This window comes from Meles meles, chromosome 20 (genome assembly GCF_922984935.1).
Source record: "Meles meles chromosome 20, mMelMel3.1 paternal haplotype, whole genome shotgun sequence".
In the NCBI taxonomy this organism is placed as follows: Eukaryota; Metazoa; Chordata; class Mammalia; order Carnivora; family Mustelidae; genus Meles; species Meles meles.
In genome coordinates, this window is record NC_060085.1 from 4,370,509 (window position 1) to 4,390,294 (window position 19,786).

The 19,786-nt window shown below is 59.0% G+C and overlaps 1 protein-coding gene across 2 annotated transcripts in view; it reads right to left on the minus strand.

Moving 5' to 3' along the window:
- Nucleotides 1-19,370, minus strand: part of MLLT1 (MLLT1 super elongation complex subunit) — a 65,015-nt gene extending 45,645 nt beyond the window's left edge. For both annotated transcript variants that reach the window (XM_045990617.1, XM_045990616.1), the window contains exons 1-3: nucleotides 19,163-19,370; nucleotides 9,355-9,535; nucleotides 2,246-2,328 (exon numbers count right to left, since the gene is read on the minus strand). In XM_045990617.1, coding sequence (XP_045846573.1) covers nucleotides 2,246-2,328; nucleotides 9,355-9,535; nucleotides 19,163-19,174 — 276 coding nt within the window. In that variant the 5' untranslated portion in view covers nucleotides 19,175-19,370. The remainder of the gene's footprint in view (nucleotides 1-2,245; nucleotides 2,329-9,354; nucleotides 9,536-19,162) is intronic.
- Between the last annotated feature and the right edge of the window lie 416 nt (nucleotides 19,371-19,786).

A 19,786-nucleotide genomic window follows, 5' to 3' on the forward strand; every position in this document is an offset into this window, starting at 1 on the left:
CGAGACCCCTCCCAGCGGCCAGAGCACCACCCTGCCTTCTCTGGGGTACGAGATACGGAGCAGCACCCCTCCCGGTGGGAGAGGCCCGGGCAGTGAGAAACCCGAGCAGAGGCCGCAGAAGCCACCACAGGAACGGGGCCGGCTAAGGCTCAAGCACCAAACTCTCGCGCTTCTTGCCAGCGTTTGGAGAGAAGCCCTGGAGAGCAGCAAAGGCCCTCGGTCAGCAGCAAGGGCTCCCAGAGCCAGTGCCACCGGCGCCGCAAAGAGCAGCCTCCATGCGGGACCTCCTCCCTGGGCGAAGCCGGAGCCTCCCGGCAGGCCCTTGGGGGGCACCGGGAAGCCGGGCGGGCACCAGCAGCACCAGGGGGGCGGCGAATGCAGCTCCCACCAGTGTCAGGGACCAGAGAGCAGACAGATCTCAGAAAACACAAAAGCCTGGCTGGCCTGGGGACCCCAAACTGCTTCTGAACCTCAAAGGAATCAATCTAGTTAACCCAGAGACGAGCTCAGGTGGCCAGAGGACCCCCCACACCAGCCGCCCCTCAGGACACCGGGGCACACGAATACCAAAGGCTTTCTGCGGACAGACTCGGTCTCCCCAGCCATCAGCAGGCTGCCAGCACCTTCCCCCACCACAGGCTGCCCCCAGGGAACGGGAAGGCCAGGCACGCCTGCCTAGAGACTCACCCAGCCTCCGTCCCACCTCCACAGTCCCCGCCCCCTCTCCACGCTCCGGGACCCTGGGAGGGTCCGGGAAGACTGCCCCGCCGCCTGCTACAGGCCCAGCCCAGCAGGGCAGCCTCTCCCCTGCATCTCCCCGACTCAGCCCTTGCCAAAGAGACATGGAGCCTCTGCCCGCGTACACACAGGCTGGCCTCTTCTCTCGAGAATGGCCACTCCCCGGGCCTCGCGGGTCTTGATCCCCGAAAGCCTTGGGATGACCCAGGCTTCTGTGACCTGGGCCCAGGAGGGCCCACCGCCAAATCCCACCAGGTCCTACCCACTAAGTGGCACTTGGCTCCCAGCGGGTCGGCACACCTGAGCACCATCCCCTGAGGCCCTCGGTGCCTGGTGGCGTGTGGGAGAGAGGGCTAACCAAGGGGCTCATAAGGCAAGCGGTGGCACCTGCCAGCCGCCCAGGGAGATCTGAGAGCTGCCGGCCGCCCAGGTCCGTGGGGCTTGGGGGAAAGCGCACCTCTGAGCCCGGAAAGCTCACCACGGCCTCATGGTGGCGCCTGTGAGCAGCAGAGGCAGGATGCCAGGAAGACTTTTCTAATCTTAATGGGCTTAACAAAAAAAAAATGCTGTGGTTCAAATGTGTCCCCCCAAATTCCTCTGTGGAGTCCTAACCCCTGAGGGGACGGAGGAGGTGGGATCTCAGAAGGTGATTAAGTCCTGGGGCTGGAGCCCTCGCGAATGGGATGCATGTTCCTGTAAGAGACCCAACGCATGGCCGTCCCTCCCTCCCTGCGAGGACACAGCAAGGAGTCTTGTGACCCAGGAGAGGGCTCTCCCCCACCCAGTGGTCGCCCTAATCATGGGCTTCCAGCCAATACACCTCTCTTGTTCATAAGCCACCCAGTCTGTGGAATCTAGTTACGGCAGCCCGGACGGAATAGAACAATATACATAAATATATACAGTCACTCTGTTTAAAACACACACATGGAAGAAAATTTTAAAAAACCCCTTATAACCCTACCCCCAGCTTACCCTTTTAACATGTCTGATGAACCTCCTTTTCTCTATGAATAATATACCGAAGCTTCCTTTTTCCCAACCGAAGTTAACCCCCCCACCCCACCGGGTCACCGAAGTTTCCGTACAGATAGGTGCACCGTAAACACATCCGACCGCTCGCCTACTGGTGGCCGTTTACGTAACTTCCACATTTGGCCGCACGACCGGTGACTAACCCCCTAAGACCATCCATGGAATCTGGCCCTGTCATGGCACGTCACTGCTGACTCAGGGTCCACACACACCTGCAGGGCAACCGAACGGGGATGTGGCCCGGCTGCTCCCCGAGAAGGCTGCGTCCACGTGCAACCCCCCCCCACCGTCCCATGGGCAGGTTCCCCAGTCCCCACCTTCCACACGAGACAGACGCCCCACTTTGTGCGCTGGTGCCCTAACTTGGATGTCTGCTCCGAGGGACCCCGACACTCCAGCCCACGTGCAGCCCCGGCTCCACCTCCTCCTCTGGGAACGGCGTGTCCTTCACGCGGCTGCCCCGGGATCCTACCTTGTTTTTGAAGTACACCTCGATGGGCATGATGAAGCCCGCGTAACCCGACTCCTCCACTTTGTAAGGGGGCTCCTTGCACACTAAAAAGAAAGGGAAAACGCATCATCAGCTCGCCGCACGCTCAAAGGCCCAGCCGCCAGCAACAGCAAGCTCGCAGCTGACCTGCAGCTTTTCTGGAGGCCAGCTCCCCCGGGAGTGTCGAATCCCACGGAATTCAAAGCATCACAAGGCACAGGAGCGAGCAGGAGAAAGGTGACCCCGCCATGGAAGGAGGGTGGCAGAGGGATGCAGGAAGGGACGTGAGACAAGCTAGGTCAGAGCGGCCACTGCCAGCCATGGGCTGCACGAGCTCAACTGAATCGGGGCAGTGAGGTGCCAGACCCCGCGGGGCCCCAGCGTCCCCGGCAGGAAGGGCCGTACCCACCGCCTGCTGCTGCTCACTCAGACACGCGAACGGGGGCCCAGCTGGATGCCAGTGTCCCAGACGCGGGGAGACGGGAGATGGTGATGGCGGGTCTTCGCTGGGAGGACCCTGGGTTCCATTTTAGCGCCTCACAAAGGCATTCCCAAGCGACCGGATAGAGACCCGTTAACCCCAGAGTTGGGGGGAAAAACAAGGGGAAACCAAAAAGAACGGCGAAGTACAAGGAAAATGACCCTCCGGAATGAACCTCGAGGTTGGACACGCATGTTGCCGTGAAAAGACTGTCCTCCCGCTTTTAAGAAAAATTAGAACAGTACAGGTCAGCTCCCCTGGTCCCCCATCCCTCCCTCTCCAGAGGCAATCTCTAGTGGGAGACAGGAAAACACCCTGCCGATTGTGAAAAACCATTATGCACACGTCTGCCCCAGTCAGGTGATTCTTCAGTGGGCTGGAAACTGCTGGAAAACAGTGCACGGAACATAATGGAAAAGAGTTTTTTTGAATTAAAATGGTGTAAGTTTTTTTCTTTTAAAAAAATCTTCAGCTCTCGAATATCTCATCCAATATCGTCACATCAAATATGCCATAACTCTCAGGTACCCCAGTAAAACTGGCCAAGAGAGCAGGTCTGGAAGAACTAGGGCCCCCCAGAGGCAGGGCTAGCTGGAAGCCCTTGCATGGAACCCCAGTTTGCAAACCCCAAGGGAGCAGGAGATGGGCTTGCGGCTCGGGCTTCAGGAGCCCCACGGGCCTCACAGACCAGAGAGGGTATGAGCCACAGGGGAGCTCGCCTTGGCTCCAGGAGCCTTGACCAAGACTCCCCCAACCCCATTCCACCCTGCCCTGCCGAAGAGCCTGTTCCCTTCAAAGTCCACCTCCCCAGCTGTGTGCTCGCTGGGCACCCTAGGAGCCAGGCTCTGTGGCCGGCCACAGGGACATTTCCGGGGTGCAGGACCTTGCCCACTGCTGGTGAATGCAGTTTACTCAACTGGACTGACCTCCCCACCAGGTGTCGGGGAGGGGGCTCCCAAACAGCCCCACGACGGGCCGCAGCACACAGCACAGCCCCCGGAGGCCAGTAGTGGCCCTGGCGGCCTCTGTTGAGCGCCCCGAACACTGTCACCGGACAGCAGGCTCTCTCTGCGGGACTATCACAGCCAAGTGCAGCGGCGACCGCACCCATCCATTCGCTCCGCCACTGTCTACGGCTGGCAGAGTCAGGCGCTGGAGTGACGGCGGAGGCCGGGAGGGCGCCTCTGTCTGGCTAGCTTACACAGGCTGTGTCCCACCCTCGGTCTGTCGGTCAGCCCACCTAGGAGTAAGAAGCAGCCCTGCCTCCAGGACGACAGGCTGGGCCAGCAGGTAGTAAGCCCTGGTACCCGGGGGAGGTAAGCAGCAAACCTCTCTGCCAGCCAGTCTCCTTCTGCTTCTCCGACACCCTCCCAAGGGGGCCGGGTGGGAAATACAGATGTAGTCAGCCTTCTTATCCCCCAGCACCCCACAGCTCAGGACTCAGGCTGTCCACCACCCACCCAAGGACCCAAGGTCACCCCGATCCTCTGTCTCCCAATCTCACCCATCACCAAGCACTATCACATCTGCCTCCAAAGCACTCTGGAATGTACCACTGCCCCGGCACCCTGGGGCTCTGCTCCAGCCCAGGCACCCTGCCACTCCCATGGGGTGCCACCCAGCACGTCACTGGCCCTTCTGTCTCGGGCTCACTCCTGGGAATCTTCTGCACGGGCAGTTATAATGACCATTCGGAACTGTGAACCAGACCGTGTCCCCTGATGACTCCCCACTGCCCTCAGGACCAACTTCAAGCCCCTCGAGGCTCTTGTAAGGTGCTTTGTCATGACTGGCCCCACCCCTGGCCAGCCTAGCCTCAGTTCCTAGATCCAGCCACAACGACCCCGTTCCATCACAGATCACTTCCTTCTGCTGACCTCAACTTGCAGCTGGGGGCTCCATGCCCCAATCAGAAGCCTGCAGGTCAACAAAGCCCACCCTGCCTCACAGAGCGCTCTCAGTGAGAGTTCCCGCCTAGAGGAAAGAACCCAGAGAAACTGGAATAATGCAGGGGCGCCTGGGGGGCTCCGTGGGTTAAGCATCTGCCTTTGGCTCAGGTCATGATGCCAGAATCCTGGGATCGAGCCCCACATGGGGCTCCCTGCCCAGCAAAGAGCCTGTTTCTCCCTCTTTCCCTCCCCTCACTTGTGTTCTCTCTTGCTATCTCTCTCTCTCTCAACTAAATAAACTCTTAAAAAAAAAAAAGAAAGTAAGAAACAGGAATAATTTGGAGACCACATGAGAACTTGGGGAGAACAACAAACTAGAGCCAATGTCCTCAGATCCAAGATCTGCCCAACAAAGAGAAACAAAATACTTTAAAAAGGACCACTAGAGAGTAGGAAAGGGCTTTCAGGTGTTACAAACAGAGTACCTAAATTTTATATCTCAATGGGAAGACTAGAAAGTAGAGTGGCGGAAACGTCCCAAGATGCAGGGCAAAAAGACACATTTTTAAAGGGTGAGATATAAAGAAACACTTCAGATCAAACAGTAACAGCACCTAACATGTATAGGGAACCTACTGTGTGCCAGGCACTGTTCGTAACACTTTATACATATCAACGCACTTCATCCTCAGGACAACCTTGTGAGACGGAGACTATTGTTTCTGTTCTACTTATGAAGAGTTGCACATACGGGGATTAAAGAAGAATCCCCCGGAAAAAAAAAAAGAGAGAGAGAGAGAGAGAAAGAAAATAGAAATTGTCAAAGAAGTAGAAGAAAACTTCCCAGAGTTAAAAATGGAAGACACCAGGGGCGCCTGGTGGCTCAGTGGGCTGGGGCCTCTGCCTTCGGCTCGGGTCATGGTCTCGGGGTCCTGGGATCGAGCCCCGCATCGGGCTCTCTGCTTAGCGGGGAGCCTGCTTCCTCCTCTCTCTCTGCCTGCCTCTCTGCCTACCTGTGATCTCTGTCCAATAAATAAAATCTTAAAAAAAAAAAAAAAGGCACCAAATGCCCCACATTAACAACAAAAAGAACAACAGAAAGACCCCAGAAACCCCAGAAATGCCATAGAAGGTACCTAAGTGCTCCTAGAGGAAAGCAACAAATGTGCAAGGCAGCCCCCCAGCAGCATCAGAACGAGCACCGGAGCCCCTGGAAGACGATGAAGCAGTACTAAAGGGGCTCCGCAACTGCGGTCTCCCACGGAAGTATTATACCCAACCAGACTATCCGTCAAGTGTGACACAGGGTAAGTGGCGCTTTCCAGGGCACAGGAGTCAGAGCTTATGTCCCACGTGCCTCTCTTCAGAAACTGCTTCAGTAATTAGTCTCTTGGGACATTACTTTGGAAATGACTCCAGTAAAACATCAAGCCAAAACACAGGGTAATAAATAGATCCCCCCAGGAGGGCAACAAAGGCCCAGGGTAACGGCTAGGGGTGGCCTTGACAGCTGCCAGTCCTAATTAGAGAAGGAAGATACGGAGAACCAGAATGAGATATCAGGGGGCGGGGTGGGGGGAGACTCCACCAAATAAAGGAAATGATCAAGAGGATGTGAAAAAAGCAAAGTGCTTTGGATGTTGAGGAACAACACAAGGGGGAGTAGAAGCAAATTATTCAAAGTTATGTCCAAACAGGAAGCAAAGTAAACAGGGTGAAATTTTAACCAAGAATGATAAAAAGGACCCAACTGACCTTGACACGACCTTGAGCGTTGTCCTTTGGGTGGCCAGGAGCTCAGAGGATAAATGAAATCCTGGCAATGACCAGCCCAACAAGGTACAGAATCAACAGAACAGTTGGTTTCCAACTTCTAGAATTATCCCTAATCTGGGAGCAGAAGGGCAGCCCCCAAAAGGAGGGGTAGAAGGTTCAAGGAAAGACGGGGGTGCTCAGGTCCTTTTCTTCCCAGGTGGAAAGTCAGAAGGCACAGACGAAAGTTGAGAGGGCTGTCCCCATTCATTTACTCAGTAAATATTTAGTAAGCCCCTACTGCATCCTTTCAGCGTTAAGGTTACAGCAGCAAACTGCATCCCGCAAGACATAACTCTCTCCCCTGGCAGGGGGAGGAAGGAAGGACAAGGTAAATAACACGCATCATTAGTTAAAAGGGGCCTAAGGAGGGAAAGAAACGAAAACGAAAACAAAAACACAGAAAAAGGCCACGAGGCATGCAGCACGTGGGGGCTGCAGCCTGAGGTCTTCCTCCAAGGATGCGGAGGACCCAGAAGGCCAGCAGGTCGGCCTCCTTGTTCAAAGTCCCAAAGACAACCATTGAAAACCAATCACTTATCTACAAAACGTTAGAGGAGACGCTGGAGAAGGGCCGGAGTTTAGGATAGAGCTGGTAAGTTAAAAACATCGTTTTAATTTGGAAAATCAAGAGGCAGCAAATTTGCTTCTACTACTTTAAGATGTTCGGGAAGGAGAAATCCACAAAGGGCTCGAGTGCCCTGGGGCAGCACGGCCAGTGTGAGACAGAAAGGGAGACTTCCTGCCCCGCACGCTTCTGTTGGGTCTGTTAGGAGTATGCATTTGATTGAAAAAACACTTTTTAAGTATACCAAGTGTCATTTCAGAGCGCCCTGTGTGACGTTCACTGTCTTTAACCTGATCCATGGCTCGCTGACAACCGGCACGATGAGTTTGGTCAACACCACCATGGTCACGACGGGCCACACTCCGGGCAGCGGCTCCCCGGGCTCGGGCGTCCGCGCTCACAGACAGACCTCGCCACCGGCATGCCGCAGCCACTGATCCCACCTCTGCCCCCGAGCTGACGCGTTCAGAGAGCGCGCCCCCTCATCACCCCGTTTCCCAGGTCCCGGAACGGAGCAGGTGCCCCCTCCACGTGACCGCCACGGGCTACGGGGCCTCTCTGAACCCCAGTGAGCACATCTGCCTGCGGGGATTCTGGGGGGCCCCACGCGGCAAGGCTGCCACGAGCACGGCACGGAGCAAGTGCATGGGAACCGCAGACTGCCGTTCGTGTCACTTCGGGTGCCCGGGGCAGGGGGGAGGGGGACATAAGGATGAAATGAACAGCTTAAAGGTGGATGGAAACATCCCGCCAGGGCCACCCCAGACAGAAGGGGAGCAGACGGGGGAGGCTGGCGGCGAAGAGCTGGAGAGGAAGCTGCCTAAGGAGGCGCGGAGGGCCCAGCCCCAGAGGGCAGCGCGGACGGAGCAGGCCCGCCGGGGTGAAGGGGCGTGCGGGAGCCGGGAACAAGCAGGGGCGCTCCTCCAGCCCCAGGTCAGTGCGCAGACCCTGTGTTAAAGCACAGGCCGCACCGGGGCCCTCCTGAGCCTGCCTCGCATCGGTCAGGGTGCTGCGGGGAGACTGCACAGGGACCCCGCACGGGAAAGAGCTGGGCAGGAAGTTGCCGGTAAGCACCGCGGTCTCTAATTCCTGCCGGTGCCTGCCAGACACCTGCTGGTGTAGTAAGCAGGGCTACTCTTCTCCAGGGAGCTCAGGAAGGAAGGAGGAAAAGGAGACCAGGTGAAGACCCAGGAAAGGAGAAACGAGGGAAAGGAATGGCTGACAGCCGATGGAAGAAACCAGAAAAAAAAAAGAAATGGCTACCACAGGGCTAGGAATCTCCAGCTGCCTTCCCTCACGAACCAGAACTTTCTGCATGTGCAACAGACGTCATTTCCCCACTAGACCACAAGTCGCTCCCTGGCACAGGCCCCGGCCCGCAGGGATCCCACACCGTGCTCCTGCTTCAGCCTGAGGCCATCCACGCTTGCTCCCGTACAGCCCCCCGTCCCCAGCACTGGCGGTGTAGGGCTCAGCAGCGGCTCTCCCTGCTCTGAAGTCCTTCTCCAGCACAAAAGTCTTCCTCTCCTTTATCAACACCCCCATTCAAGAAGTTTATTACCGGACCCATGACGTGCCACGCTTCACCCGGGGGGACTCCACGGCGAGGAAAGCAGACGTGGCGCCGGCCCCCACAGAGCTAAGGAGACAGTCACCGTCTTCATCCCAAATTCCCCAGGGAGTGTTCTCTGACCCCCGTAAGCTGGGTGAGCGCCCACCTCTCCGTCCCGTCAGACCGCTGGGCCACAGGCCATCGGGACCTGCGCCGAGGACACGCAGGAGGCCCCAGCTTCTGCCCAGCAGCAGTCTGAGGGGGGAGCAGGGAGGGAAGGCACACAGAACAGGATTGGCGGTGAAATGAGAACCTTTATGCTTTTTGCCCCAAATATCACGAATTCTTAAAATGGCATCCCTCATCCTCAAATGTAGGCCCAATAAGCAATTTCCTGATTACTCACCAGGTGGGAGGAAGTCAGCCTTCCCACCCACTGGCCACGGGCTACGAGCTCTGGATGCTCCTCGGAGCCCAAGTCTAAACAATGACACAAGACACAGTCACCACCGCCTTTGGGTTTCCCCCACAGCGAACGCATCAGGTGCAGGAGAAGTGCAGAGCGGGGACGAGAACCACTTTATCTGAAGGTCAGAGAAGGGCTGCATCCTGGCTGGGTACCTTCCCTCCAGCGTGGACAGGGGTGCGAGTCAGCAGCTCAGAGCACAGGCCCCACTGCTCCCGGGGAGAGGGAGGAAACAACACTTTCAAGGAGGAAGACACACAGGTTACGTACGTCCCAACGCTCGGTCCCCGCGGGGCTGCCCCGCCGAGGCCGGAAGCACTCACCGCGCTTGGGCTTGGGGAAGCTGTCGTGCAGCCGGAAGACCACTTTCTCCACGAAGTGCTGGATTTCACATTGCTCGGGGCCACGGACAAACACCATCCAATCGTGGGTGAACCCCTCCGTGGTGGGCTTCTTGCGCAGTTGGGCACGGTGTCCCAGCTCTAACTTGACCTGGACAGTGCACTAGAGGGAGAGAGAGGCCAGCACGGGTCAGTGAAAAGCCCAGAGCAGGGAACTGCAAGCCATCACACCCCGTCGCCCACAGAGCTCGGTCCGCGTCGGCCGAGACAAGACTCGAGCCGGAAGAGACAAGACTCTCGAGCCACGGGAGTCTCAACCCCCAAGAGCGCGAAGGGCCTCCCTGTACTTACGGCGGACTGGACACCGTGTGAGCTGCTGGTCAGGCCCTCTCTCCCCAGCCTGCCCACTGGAGGCCCTCCGTTTCCTCCCGTCCTCGCCCGCATCCTCCGCCCAGCCGGACAATCTTCCCGCGTTCCTCCAGCAAGCCCTGCTCGCTCCTATCTTGGGACCTCGGCACCCACGGTTCCCTCTGCCTCCGGGGCTCTTTCCCTAGGCTCTTCCACGGCTGGCTCGTTCCTGTCACTGAAGTCTTGTCTTGACTGTCACCTCCTCTGGGAAGACCCCCCCCACCCCCCAGCCACCCAATCTGAAAGCACCCACCACCGCCCCCGTCACACTGTGTCACATCCTACGTTCTCAGCATCTTTCACTGCTCTCGGAATACATCTCCCAGTGTGACCCATGGTGCGGTTCCTTCATTCCAATGAGGAAACAGAGGCCCCAGGATTGGGCTGCTGAGCCGCCCGCCATCCGCGGCTAGGGAGCAGGGCCCGGGTTCAAGCACAGGTGTGTCCCCCCATGGGCCTGCTCCCTGAACCCCTCTGCCATCTGCCCTCGCTAGCCGGTCAGGTCACCCAAGCTCCTTGATAAAAGCGAGTTCCCTCTCCTCTGTCCCGTGGGAGGCCTCTGGGCAACAGAGACCCTTGGGGTCACCTGAGTCCACACAGACACGTGCTTTCCATTTTAAGGGCAGAATGGGGGTACACAGTGAGAAGGGAGGGGCCAGGATGAAGGCAGCTGGGGGACGGGTCCCAGGCGGACCTGCAGCCCCGGCAGCCAGGCTCCCTTCCTCAGGCACGTGTGTGCCACCGCGCCCCAAGTGGGAGGTCGCGCATGCCAGTTCCCCCCCACTGAACACAAAGCCACAAAGCGTTTACGCCTGGGCGGGCCAAAACCACCGACAGGGAGCCCACAGTAAACATCCACTCTGCTCAGAAGGTCCTCCCGGGGCTCCTCCTGGATACAGCCTGACACCTAGTATCAAATGCAAGAATGTTACAAAGAAGGCAGAGGCCAAGTGGACACGTGTTCCCAAGCGCTGAGACAGCCAAGAGCCGCTCACACTTGCCCAGCAAAGCCCTCTCCAGGGAACCACCCTCCCCGCTGCCGCCCGCCACCCACCAGAGACCTCCTGCTCTGTACGCTGGACCCCCTTTCTCCCCTGCTGACCTTATGCAATTCCCGTCCCCTTTCCCCCACCAGGGAGCAGATCCCCACAACGGCGTCCTCCCTCTGCCCCTGCGCTCTCGGTCACTGCCAGGAAAGCAGGACACACACAGCCTATCGCTCAGCCGGTTCAGCTCTCCATGGCTCCCCACTCCCTCAGAATAAAGTCCGGACGCCTCAGCACACCTCCCGCCTCCCGCCTGTGCATTTCCTCAGGTCCAGGATGCTCATCCTCTCTCACTTTTTATGCTTTTTGAAGTCAGAGCGTGTCTTGCCATCCACATGTAGGTTTTCTGGGTTGAGCCGCACGCGCGTACGCGCACACACACACAAGCACGTGAGCCGTCCCCAAGCTGGTGGCTTGCCTCGGAGGCTCTGCGGCAGTCTGGGTACAACCCCCTCCACGGCACGCACATCATGCCCGCCCCCCCCCACCCCCCTGCTCCGTGGCCGCTCACTGCTGCCTCCTCAGAGACCACATCTAGATCGTCCTTTTACTTCCGTCTTCGAACCACTATACATGAGGCATCAATTAATACGAGAGATAATTTAAACTAGAGAGCCTTCCTACATCAGCAAGTTCTAAGTGGTGCTTTCCAAGAGGGAAGGGCCAATAAGGACACTGATAAGGACAGGGTGGGTCCCAGCGCGTGGAAAGACTAGTGGGAGGCTCCGGCGCACTTAGTGAGCCAACTGTAAAACCACGGAGGAGGAGGTCCCCCAGCCCGGGATCTGTCACTGTGGGGCTCCACAGGGGAGAAAGCAGGGGCTCTCTAGGTCCCGGGGCCACTGGAGGAACAGATGGGGATCGGGATGGAGCATTCAGATTCCCCACAGCAGAAATGAAAGCCAACTGTAAGCAGATGATGGATGCAAGGAAACAGTATCTGAGTCAAAATTCCCCGGCAATTGTGTACAGTCTAGGCTGAAGGCAGAAAAGGACCGAGAGACAAACAACAAGCCTGCTAGGAGGCAACCAGAGGGAGTGGCTAGAAAAGGAGACTTAGTCTGAAATGGGAGAACTGGCAGGACTTAAGAGTGGACAGAAGGGTGCCTGAGTGGCTCAGTCAGTAGAGCGTGAGGCTCTTGATGCAGGAGCTGAGAGTTCGAGTCCCCCACTGGGGGTAGAGAGGATATAAATAATAAATAAATACATAAACATTCAAAAAGAAAAACAAAAGGGGGCGCATGGGTGGCTCAGTGGGTTAAAGCCTCTGCCTTCGGCTCAGGTCATGTTCCCAGGGTCCTGGGATCGAGCCCCGCATCTGGCTCTCTGCTCAGCGGGGAGCCTGCTTCCACCTCTCTCTCTCTGCCTGCCTCTCTGCCCACTTGTGATCTCTACCTGTCAAATGAAATCTTTAAAAGAAAAAAAAAAAAAAAAAAAAAGAGTGGATCGAGGAGAGACAAGAAGTTCAGCCCCAAGACCCAGGGCAGTGGGATGCTGCTGATGCCAAGAGGTGGCAGGGTGCGGGGGAGGAGGACAGGCGACAGGGGACACTCCAGGGGGAAACACCACACCAGAAGCTAGAGACGAGGGAGCAAACGTCTGGATAAACAACTAATGCTCAAATCCACCACAGGCATCCATCTACAGAGCACCGCACACAGGCCACGTTCCACGGAAACGAGCCCGAACTGTATTTACGTTACCCCGAGTGGGCTGCAACCCCCGACACCCTCACACACAGGACAGAAACTCTGTCTGACTTTCTCGCCCACCTGTCCTCCCCGAGAAATCGGGAGACATTCCCTCAGGTGGACTAAAAACACAGGATCGTGACCATACGCCGGCAAAGGACTGACTTTCGGTTCTTCGGAGTTAAGCTCCTCCGGACGGAGGTCTCCCCAGAGTCGGCCCGGCGGCCTTCTCAGCAGCTCGATCAGCTGGGGCTCCTACCCAGGGCACACCAGGGGCAGGGCAGTTATTGTGAAAGAATGGAAGACCACAGTTCCATCGGAGACGGAGAATGAAGCGCCAAAACACCCGCTCCAGAGGCCAAAGTAAACAGGAAGGTTGAGAAGCGGCGCTGGGTGATCGCTGCACTGGCACACCGTGCCCAGCGCTCTGCCCGGGCAGCATCTATGCCCCCGGGGCTGGCGCCAGCCCAGCCTGGACACCCCCCAGCCTCGCGGGGCCGACGACAGTGGCCGCTGGTGCGCTAAGGAGGGGAATGCTCCCCCCCACCACCCCTGAATGCTGGACTCTTCCAAGAAATAAAGATGGTGGCGTCACTCAGATTCTGAGCCACCGTCTGAGAAGAGAAGTCATGGACTGCGGGAACTGGAGAGAGGCGAGAAGCCGCCGAGCCCGCCCCAGTCACCCCGGCTTGTCAGGTCACGATATCTTCTTAGTGCAACACAGCCAATTCCACCATCGAGGGTTCTGCCCGCCGCCGCCCCCCAACCTGGACTCCTTCCCCATGCAGCAGAGCCAAAGAACTGAAGTGAATCAGTTAGCTCACTCCCCAGGAAGGGCGCCGAGCTTCATAAAGAGGTCACCTGCCAGGCAGGTTAAGCTCTCAAGCGTCTTGGAAGGAATGCCTCCCGCCTGTCCCGCCCGCTGCTCCGAGGCACTCTGCGCCACCTCCAAGTGGGCGGCCGGAAGGAGCCTGAGGGACCCGGCCTCGGTGCCGGCCAGAACCCTGGGAACCTCTTTGGCACCCACTCCCCGCTCCAAAAGCTGGGAACAAAGGGGGAACATTCCGGGCCTGCCCGGGAAGAGTTCACTATGCCACTTCCATGCCCTCAGATGGAGATGGAGCAGCTGTGGGGCACTGAGGGCGATCGGGGGTGGGGGGCACTGAGATCTGGGCTGAGGGCCTCGGCCAAGCACTGCTCTCTCCAGATCCACCAGCACCCAAGGGTGCTAATCCCAGCCCTGCAGGCCAGGCAAACAGACCCCCGAGGGCACTTGTTCACTAGGCAGTGCAGATCCCCCCAAGCGCGGACTCACGCGGCCAGCGCCCGGCAGAGCGGGCCGGCCTCCCTCCAACAGCTCCGTTGCTTCAAAGGCCTTTCCTCCCGGATTCTTCCTGCGTTCCATGGGCCCTGCCCTCGGCCTGGGCCCCCAAAGGCAGGTCTTTAACAAGTTTATCTGTAAGAGCTCCCCTGATTTCCTTGTGGGAATTCTCTTCAACAGATGCCCTTTCCTCTGGGATTGCATCCTTTACTGAGTGGTATAATTATGCCTGGAGTTTGGCGGCCGTATCCAATTCCCTCAGATGCAACAATCCCCTCCCCTCCCAGGAGGAGAGAACACCGAAGAGTCTTCTCCCCTCACTGGCCTAGGCGGACCGTGCCAAGTCCAGCTGGGTCTGGCATGGTGCTGCGGGTCCACAGCTACGGAAGCGCGAGAGGGTGCTGGTCCCACAGCGCAACAGCAGCACCAGACCGGAGAAAACACTCTTTGCAGAAACTTCTCCCCCCAGACCCGGCTGGGGGGGCTCTTAAGAGCAGCCACCGGATCGGGGCACCTGGGTGGCTCAGTGGGTTAAGCCTCTGCCTTCAGCTCAGGTCATGATCCCAGGGTCCTGGGATTGAGCCCTGCATCGGGCTCTCTGCTCAGTGGGGAGCCTGCTTCCTCCTCTCTCTGCCTGTCTCTCTGCCTACTTGTGATCTCTGTCTGTCAAATAAATTAAAAAAAAAAAAAAAGTAGCCATCGGATCAGAACACGAGGAAGATGGGAACAGGATGGGGATCCCTCAGTGACAATCCTCTCAAGCCAAAGACTGCCCTCCCAGAGGTGGGGACGGAGAGCCAAAGGAGCTCTCACAACCCCTGCACGAGGCGCTGGTCTTCTAACCAGTGACACACGGCGCGGACTGGGGGGGGGGGGGGGGGTGGCTAGTACCTGCGCTCCTCGTCTGGCCTCATCCCTTGGCCCAGGGCATAAGGTTAACGACAAAGGGACGAGAAGGGGCTCGGTGAATGTCTCCCTGGAAACCAAGGATACGTAAGTACGCAGGCCATGGGGAGATGCAATGACACCCCCAGTCTGCAGGTTCCCAGGAAGACTGAGACTTGCCAGCCGGCCAGGAAGGCTGGGACGGGGTTTATGCTACACACGTGTCCGGACTCTCACGCCCGCAGCCGCAGGCATGGTGCACCGGCTGGCCACAAAGTTCTCCAGACAGCAGCGTGCTCTGAAGGAACACCACCCTAATCAAGGCTTCCGACCGCACGCGGGCCTGGTTACAAAGGGACTGATTTCCTAGTTACTTTCATTCAACCAACAGTTGGCAAAGCGAAGTGCAGAACTTTTGAGTTAGAAACTATGACGGATACGGGGATGCGGGTTCAGCGTCCAGCTCTTGATCTCGGCTCAGCACATGATCTCAGGGTCGTGGCATCAAGCCCCGCAATCGGCTCCCTGCGCGGTGGGGAGTCTGCTTGAGGTTATCGCTCCCTCTGCCCCTCCCCACCAGCACATTCACTCTCATGCTCTCGCTCTCTAACATAAATCAACCTTAGGGGCGGAAAAAAGGCAAAGAAAGGAATTATGATGGTTATAAAGGTGAAGAGGATTCTCGTTCCTACCTCGAAAACTATACAACATACTAACTTTAGGACAAACCACTCAGCAGGTCAACTGCCCAGTGATAGTCTGAGAGCTGGGTGGGGGAGAATCCCGTCACCCCGAAGTCAGTGCTCTGGGCAAATCTGAGCGTTTCTCTCCAAGGTCTGGGAAAAGGAGACAGTCAACTAGGAATCCCACCTGGTCCTGACTCCTCTTGGGACCCTCCTGGGCCTCCATTTCCATCTCTATAAACTGGGCCATCGCTGTCAGAAACAAACCTCCTCTTCTGGAACAACAGAGGATGGTCCGCAGTAGTGTATCTCACATTTGAACTTGGGAGAATCAGCAAGCGTCATTTCAACTGTGTGATTCAATGGGTTGGCTGCCCACCTCAGGTGACCGCCTCAGTGTTTCTGTGAAGGGAGGACTCCCTGGTCCTACAGAGATCAGGACCACTCAGGTGCTGACACCACCCCCGGCCGCCTAGGCCACCTCTGGGCCCAGAGACGCTGTCTCCAGCCTCCTTTCTCCACGTTCTCGCCATCTGCTCCGCCTTCGCCCATGCCCACCCTTCCACACCCTCCATGTCTCCCAGACGTGACCCCCAAAACACAAACACCACAGACAATGGACCTGCAAGTCTGGACTGAGGGTTGAGGGAATCAAATGGATGGGTTAAAGTCAGAGAAAAGGGAAACAGAAAAGACTTTTTCTGGCCATGGGGAAAGGATTTCAATGCTGAGAAGTTGGGAGCCCAGAGCAAAATGCAGAATCCCCCTTCTTAGCTGAGCCTGAAAGTTCTAGAGAATATGGCAGGGAAGTAAAGAGAATGAAACCCTCCCAAAGCAAGTGGGGCAAGGGGCCCTTAGGGGAAAGTCCTGTTGTTTCCCATCAGGCTGAGGCCTTTACAGGTCTGGGGCATCTCAAGGGAGAATGCGGAAGCCAAGATTCCGGTGAATTCAAAGCATTTCCCATGCACTAAAGTCGTTCTGGAGCAGTCAGTACCAACTCACCCCCTTGGGTAAAGGACACCATTCCCTCCTGTCTGCCCGGGGAGTGCCACCTCTGTCAGGAAGGGACAGAGCTCCCGGGCCCTCGCAGCCGGGCAGAAGCGCAGCCAGGAAGAGAGACGCAGACTACAAAGCGCCGCACACGTTCCTTTGGGATCAGTTTCACTTGCAAACCCTTCCATGAGGATCTAGGCCAGCACTGGCCCATGGAACTTTCTGCCATGATGGAACTACTGCGGCTCTGAGCTGCCCATGAGGGCGGCCGGCAGCTCAGGAGTGGTGGTTAATGGGCACTTACATGTGGCTGGTGCCACTGAGCAACCGGCTTCTTCATTCTGATGCACGTGAATGTTAACGGCCACAGGTGCTAGCGGCTGCACTGGGCAGTGGCGATCTCTCTCCTCACCCAAGTGTGATCACCAGCCCACTCCAGCAGGACGGTTCTCTCCCTCTGTCACGGCCAAGAATGCCACCTTTCGCCACCGTTCCCGTTACATAAATGACAGCAACCCAGCCAGCCAGGGCCCGGCAAATCATGGGGGAACGGACACATCCGGGCCGAGGATATCTCCCGGGGGATCAGCAGGTGGGGTGACAGGCGGGAGTCACATTCTATGCCTGCGTGGTACCCAACAAGACTTTCCCACGGGGGGGGGGAGGCTTCACTGAAAGTGGACACGGAAGGTATATTCTCTTTTGTTTTCTAACTCAGCACAGGCTGGAAGCAACAAGCTCAGTCCTTTTGAGAGAAGTGAACTTACACCACGCTACAGAAATCCACCATTCAACAGCTCTAAACTTTACCCCCCCTCTCAAGAGAAAGGCCACAGTGATCCTGGACCACCACAGTTGACCGGGACGGGCCCCTGAAACCTCACCGCCACACAGCACCTTACCAGACACAGCCGCCTCGGTGGCGTCAGCAGCCAGGGACGCCCCAACCTGCCCTCACCAACTGCAGATTTCAGCGGCCGCCCCCAGAGCCCCGCACCACCGCCCTTCCTGGCCTCGTGCCCCTGGAAGCCCAGGGGCAGTGGGCAACGATGAAGAAATAAATGGCCCCATGTTGGGGGCCACACCAGTCCTGGGCTTGAGAGGGGAAGGGGCGTGGGTACTGGAAAGAAGACGTGCAGAGCTGGTAAAGGCGGGACCAGGGCCTGAAAGGCCTCAGGTTTACTTCAACTGACTGAGCTGACTCCGTGTTTCCAGCCGGAGGGAAAGGGGCCATGGGGAGAGTTTGTGGAGGCTGGGGAACCACTCTGAGTTTGGAGCAAGGCTCGAAGATGCTGGGGAAGGAAGGAATATGGGGTGTGCTGTGGGGAGAGGAAAGTGGCTGAAAGCCAAAACGTCAGGCTTGGGGAAGTTGGGAGGAGACTCTGAATGCAAGGAGAGACGTACAGGGGGGCTGGGGAACTGGGGTCCGCAAAGGGAAGCCTGTGGAGGGTGAAAAAGACAGACTGAGATCTGGACTGTGGGGAAGTGTAAATCAGGGTTGCAGGGGCACAGAGGACCCACTCCGAGGAGAGTGAGCCCTCTGGGGTCTGACAGGCTAGGGGGCTCCAGGTCAGAGCAGAAAATGCCCCTGGGCCTGGTCGGAGAGAAAGGTCTGAAGGTGAACGAGAGCCGGTCAGGCTCTAGGGGCCGAGGGACTGAACAGGGCCTGAAACCAGAGGGAGCTGAGGAAGCAAGGAGGTGGGGTGTCAAAGCCTCTGAGGAAGCAAGTCCAAGTCCAAAGTGATCGGGCTGAGCGGGGGAGCTCAACGCAGGCCTGGGTCATTGTGGGAAAAACCCAGGCCCCAGCCAGAGTTCAAGGGAAAACGGTCACCTAAGGCTAAGGCAGTGGCAAGATCAAGGCGGAGAGAAGGCTCGGTCCTGGAGAGAATAAGGGTTAAGGAGGCTTCAGGTGGGCCTAGGTTTGAGGAAGCAGGAGGCCGCACCAAGGTCCAGGGGATTCCGGGAGGTGTGGGGGGATTCAAACCCCAGCACTCGGTTTAAGGAAGAAGCAGCAATAGGCTGCGGGTTCAGGGAGTTTGAAGGGACTCAGGGCCGAGGGTCGGGAGGAAAAAGGAGACAGGCCCTGGACCCAAAGAAGGGTGGTACGGCCCAGATCTGACAATCTGAAGGGTCCCCGGGGCAGCTGTGGGACTCTCTGGCCGGGGCTGGGGGCTGGAGTCCCCACGGGTGCCTGCGGGGACTCTGGAGTGGGCTGGGATCCAGGCGGCTCTGGGCCGCACTGGGGTCCCAAAGGGCATCTCACGGGCTTCTGGGCCACCTGTGGGGGTTCTGGGCTGGTTCAGGGGCCCGAGGAGCGTCCCACAGGGTGCTGGGCTGGGCTGAAGTCTCAGGGGGAGTCCCGGGGGAGTCTGAGCCGCCGGTGGAGGCTGTGGCCGGGCCGGGGTCCCGGGGAGCGTCCCAGAGGCTCTGGGCTGGACTGGGATCCCCAGGGGCATCCCGGGGGGTCTGGGCCCGGCTGCGGTCCCGGGGGGCGTCCCGGGGGGGGCTCTGCGCGGCGCCAGGCCCGGACACCCAGAGAAGTCCGAGGGGCTCCGGCCGGGCCGGGGTCGCGGATGGGGGAGGGGCGCCCCCGCCCCACATAAAGGCCGGGGGAGCGGCGGGCGAGCACAAAGCGGGGCGGGCGGGAGCTGAGCGTGGGCGGGGAGGCCGGGACCGAGGAGGGCCGGCCGGGCGGGTCGTGGGAAGGAGGGAGGGGACCGGGCGGGCGGCGGGCTGCGCTGGGGCGGCGCGGCCGCTCCTCACCTGATTGTCCATGGCTGGCGCCCCGCCCCGCCCCCGGGCCCCGCGTCGCTCGCCGCCGCCGCCGCTCAGCGCCGCCCCGCCGCCCTCATTGTCTGTCAGGCGCCGCCGCCGCCGCCGCTCCCGGCTGCCCGCCCGCCCGCCAGCCCCGCGGAACCGGAAACCACCGCCAGTCCGGGTCGCGCACCGACCGCGGGCCCCCGCCGCCGACTCTGGCCTGCCGCCCCGACTGACAGCCGCCTGGGCTAATCTGCAGCGCAGACGGCCGCTCCTGGGGCGGGACTTCCTGCCTGGCGGGGGCCTGCCGGGCTGCGGTCGGAGGGACGAAGCCCCCAGCCAATGGGAAGCCCGAACCGGAGGGGCGGTGGGAGGGAGGGAGGGAGGCGCGAGGCGAGCCCGGCGGAGGGGAGCGCGAGGTGTGCGCAGCACGTGGAGGGGGGCGGGGGCGGGACGGGCGTGCCGCGCCTGCGCACTGCGGCCCGCAGGGGGCGCTGCCTCGTGGCCGGAGCTTCCCGGGGGCCTGAGCCTGACCTGGTCCGGCTGAGGTGGCGGTTCGAGCTCCGGGGAGGGTGCCCTAGGAACACTTTTGTTTCCTGGCCACGTGTTGCTACCGTGTCATGGGATGGG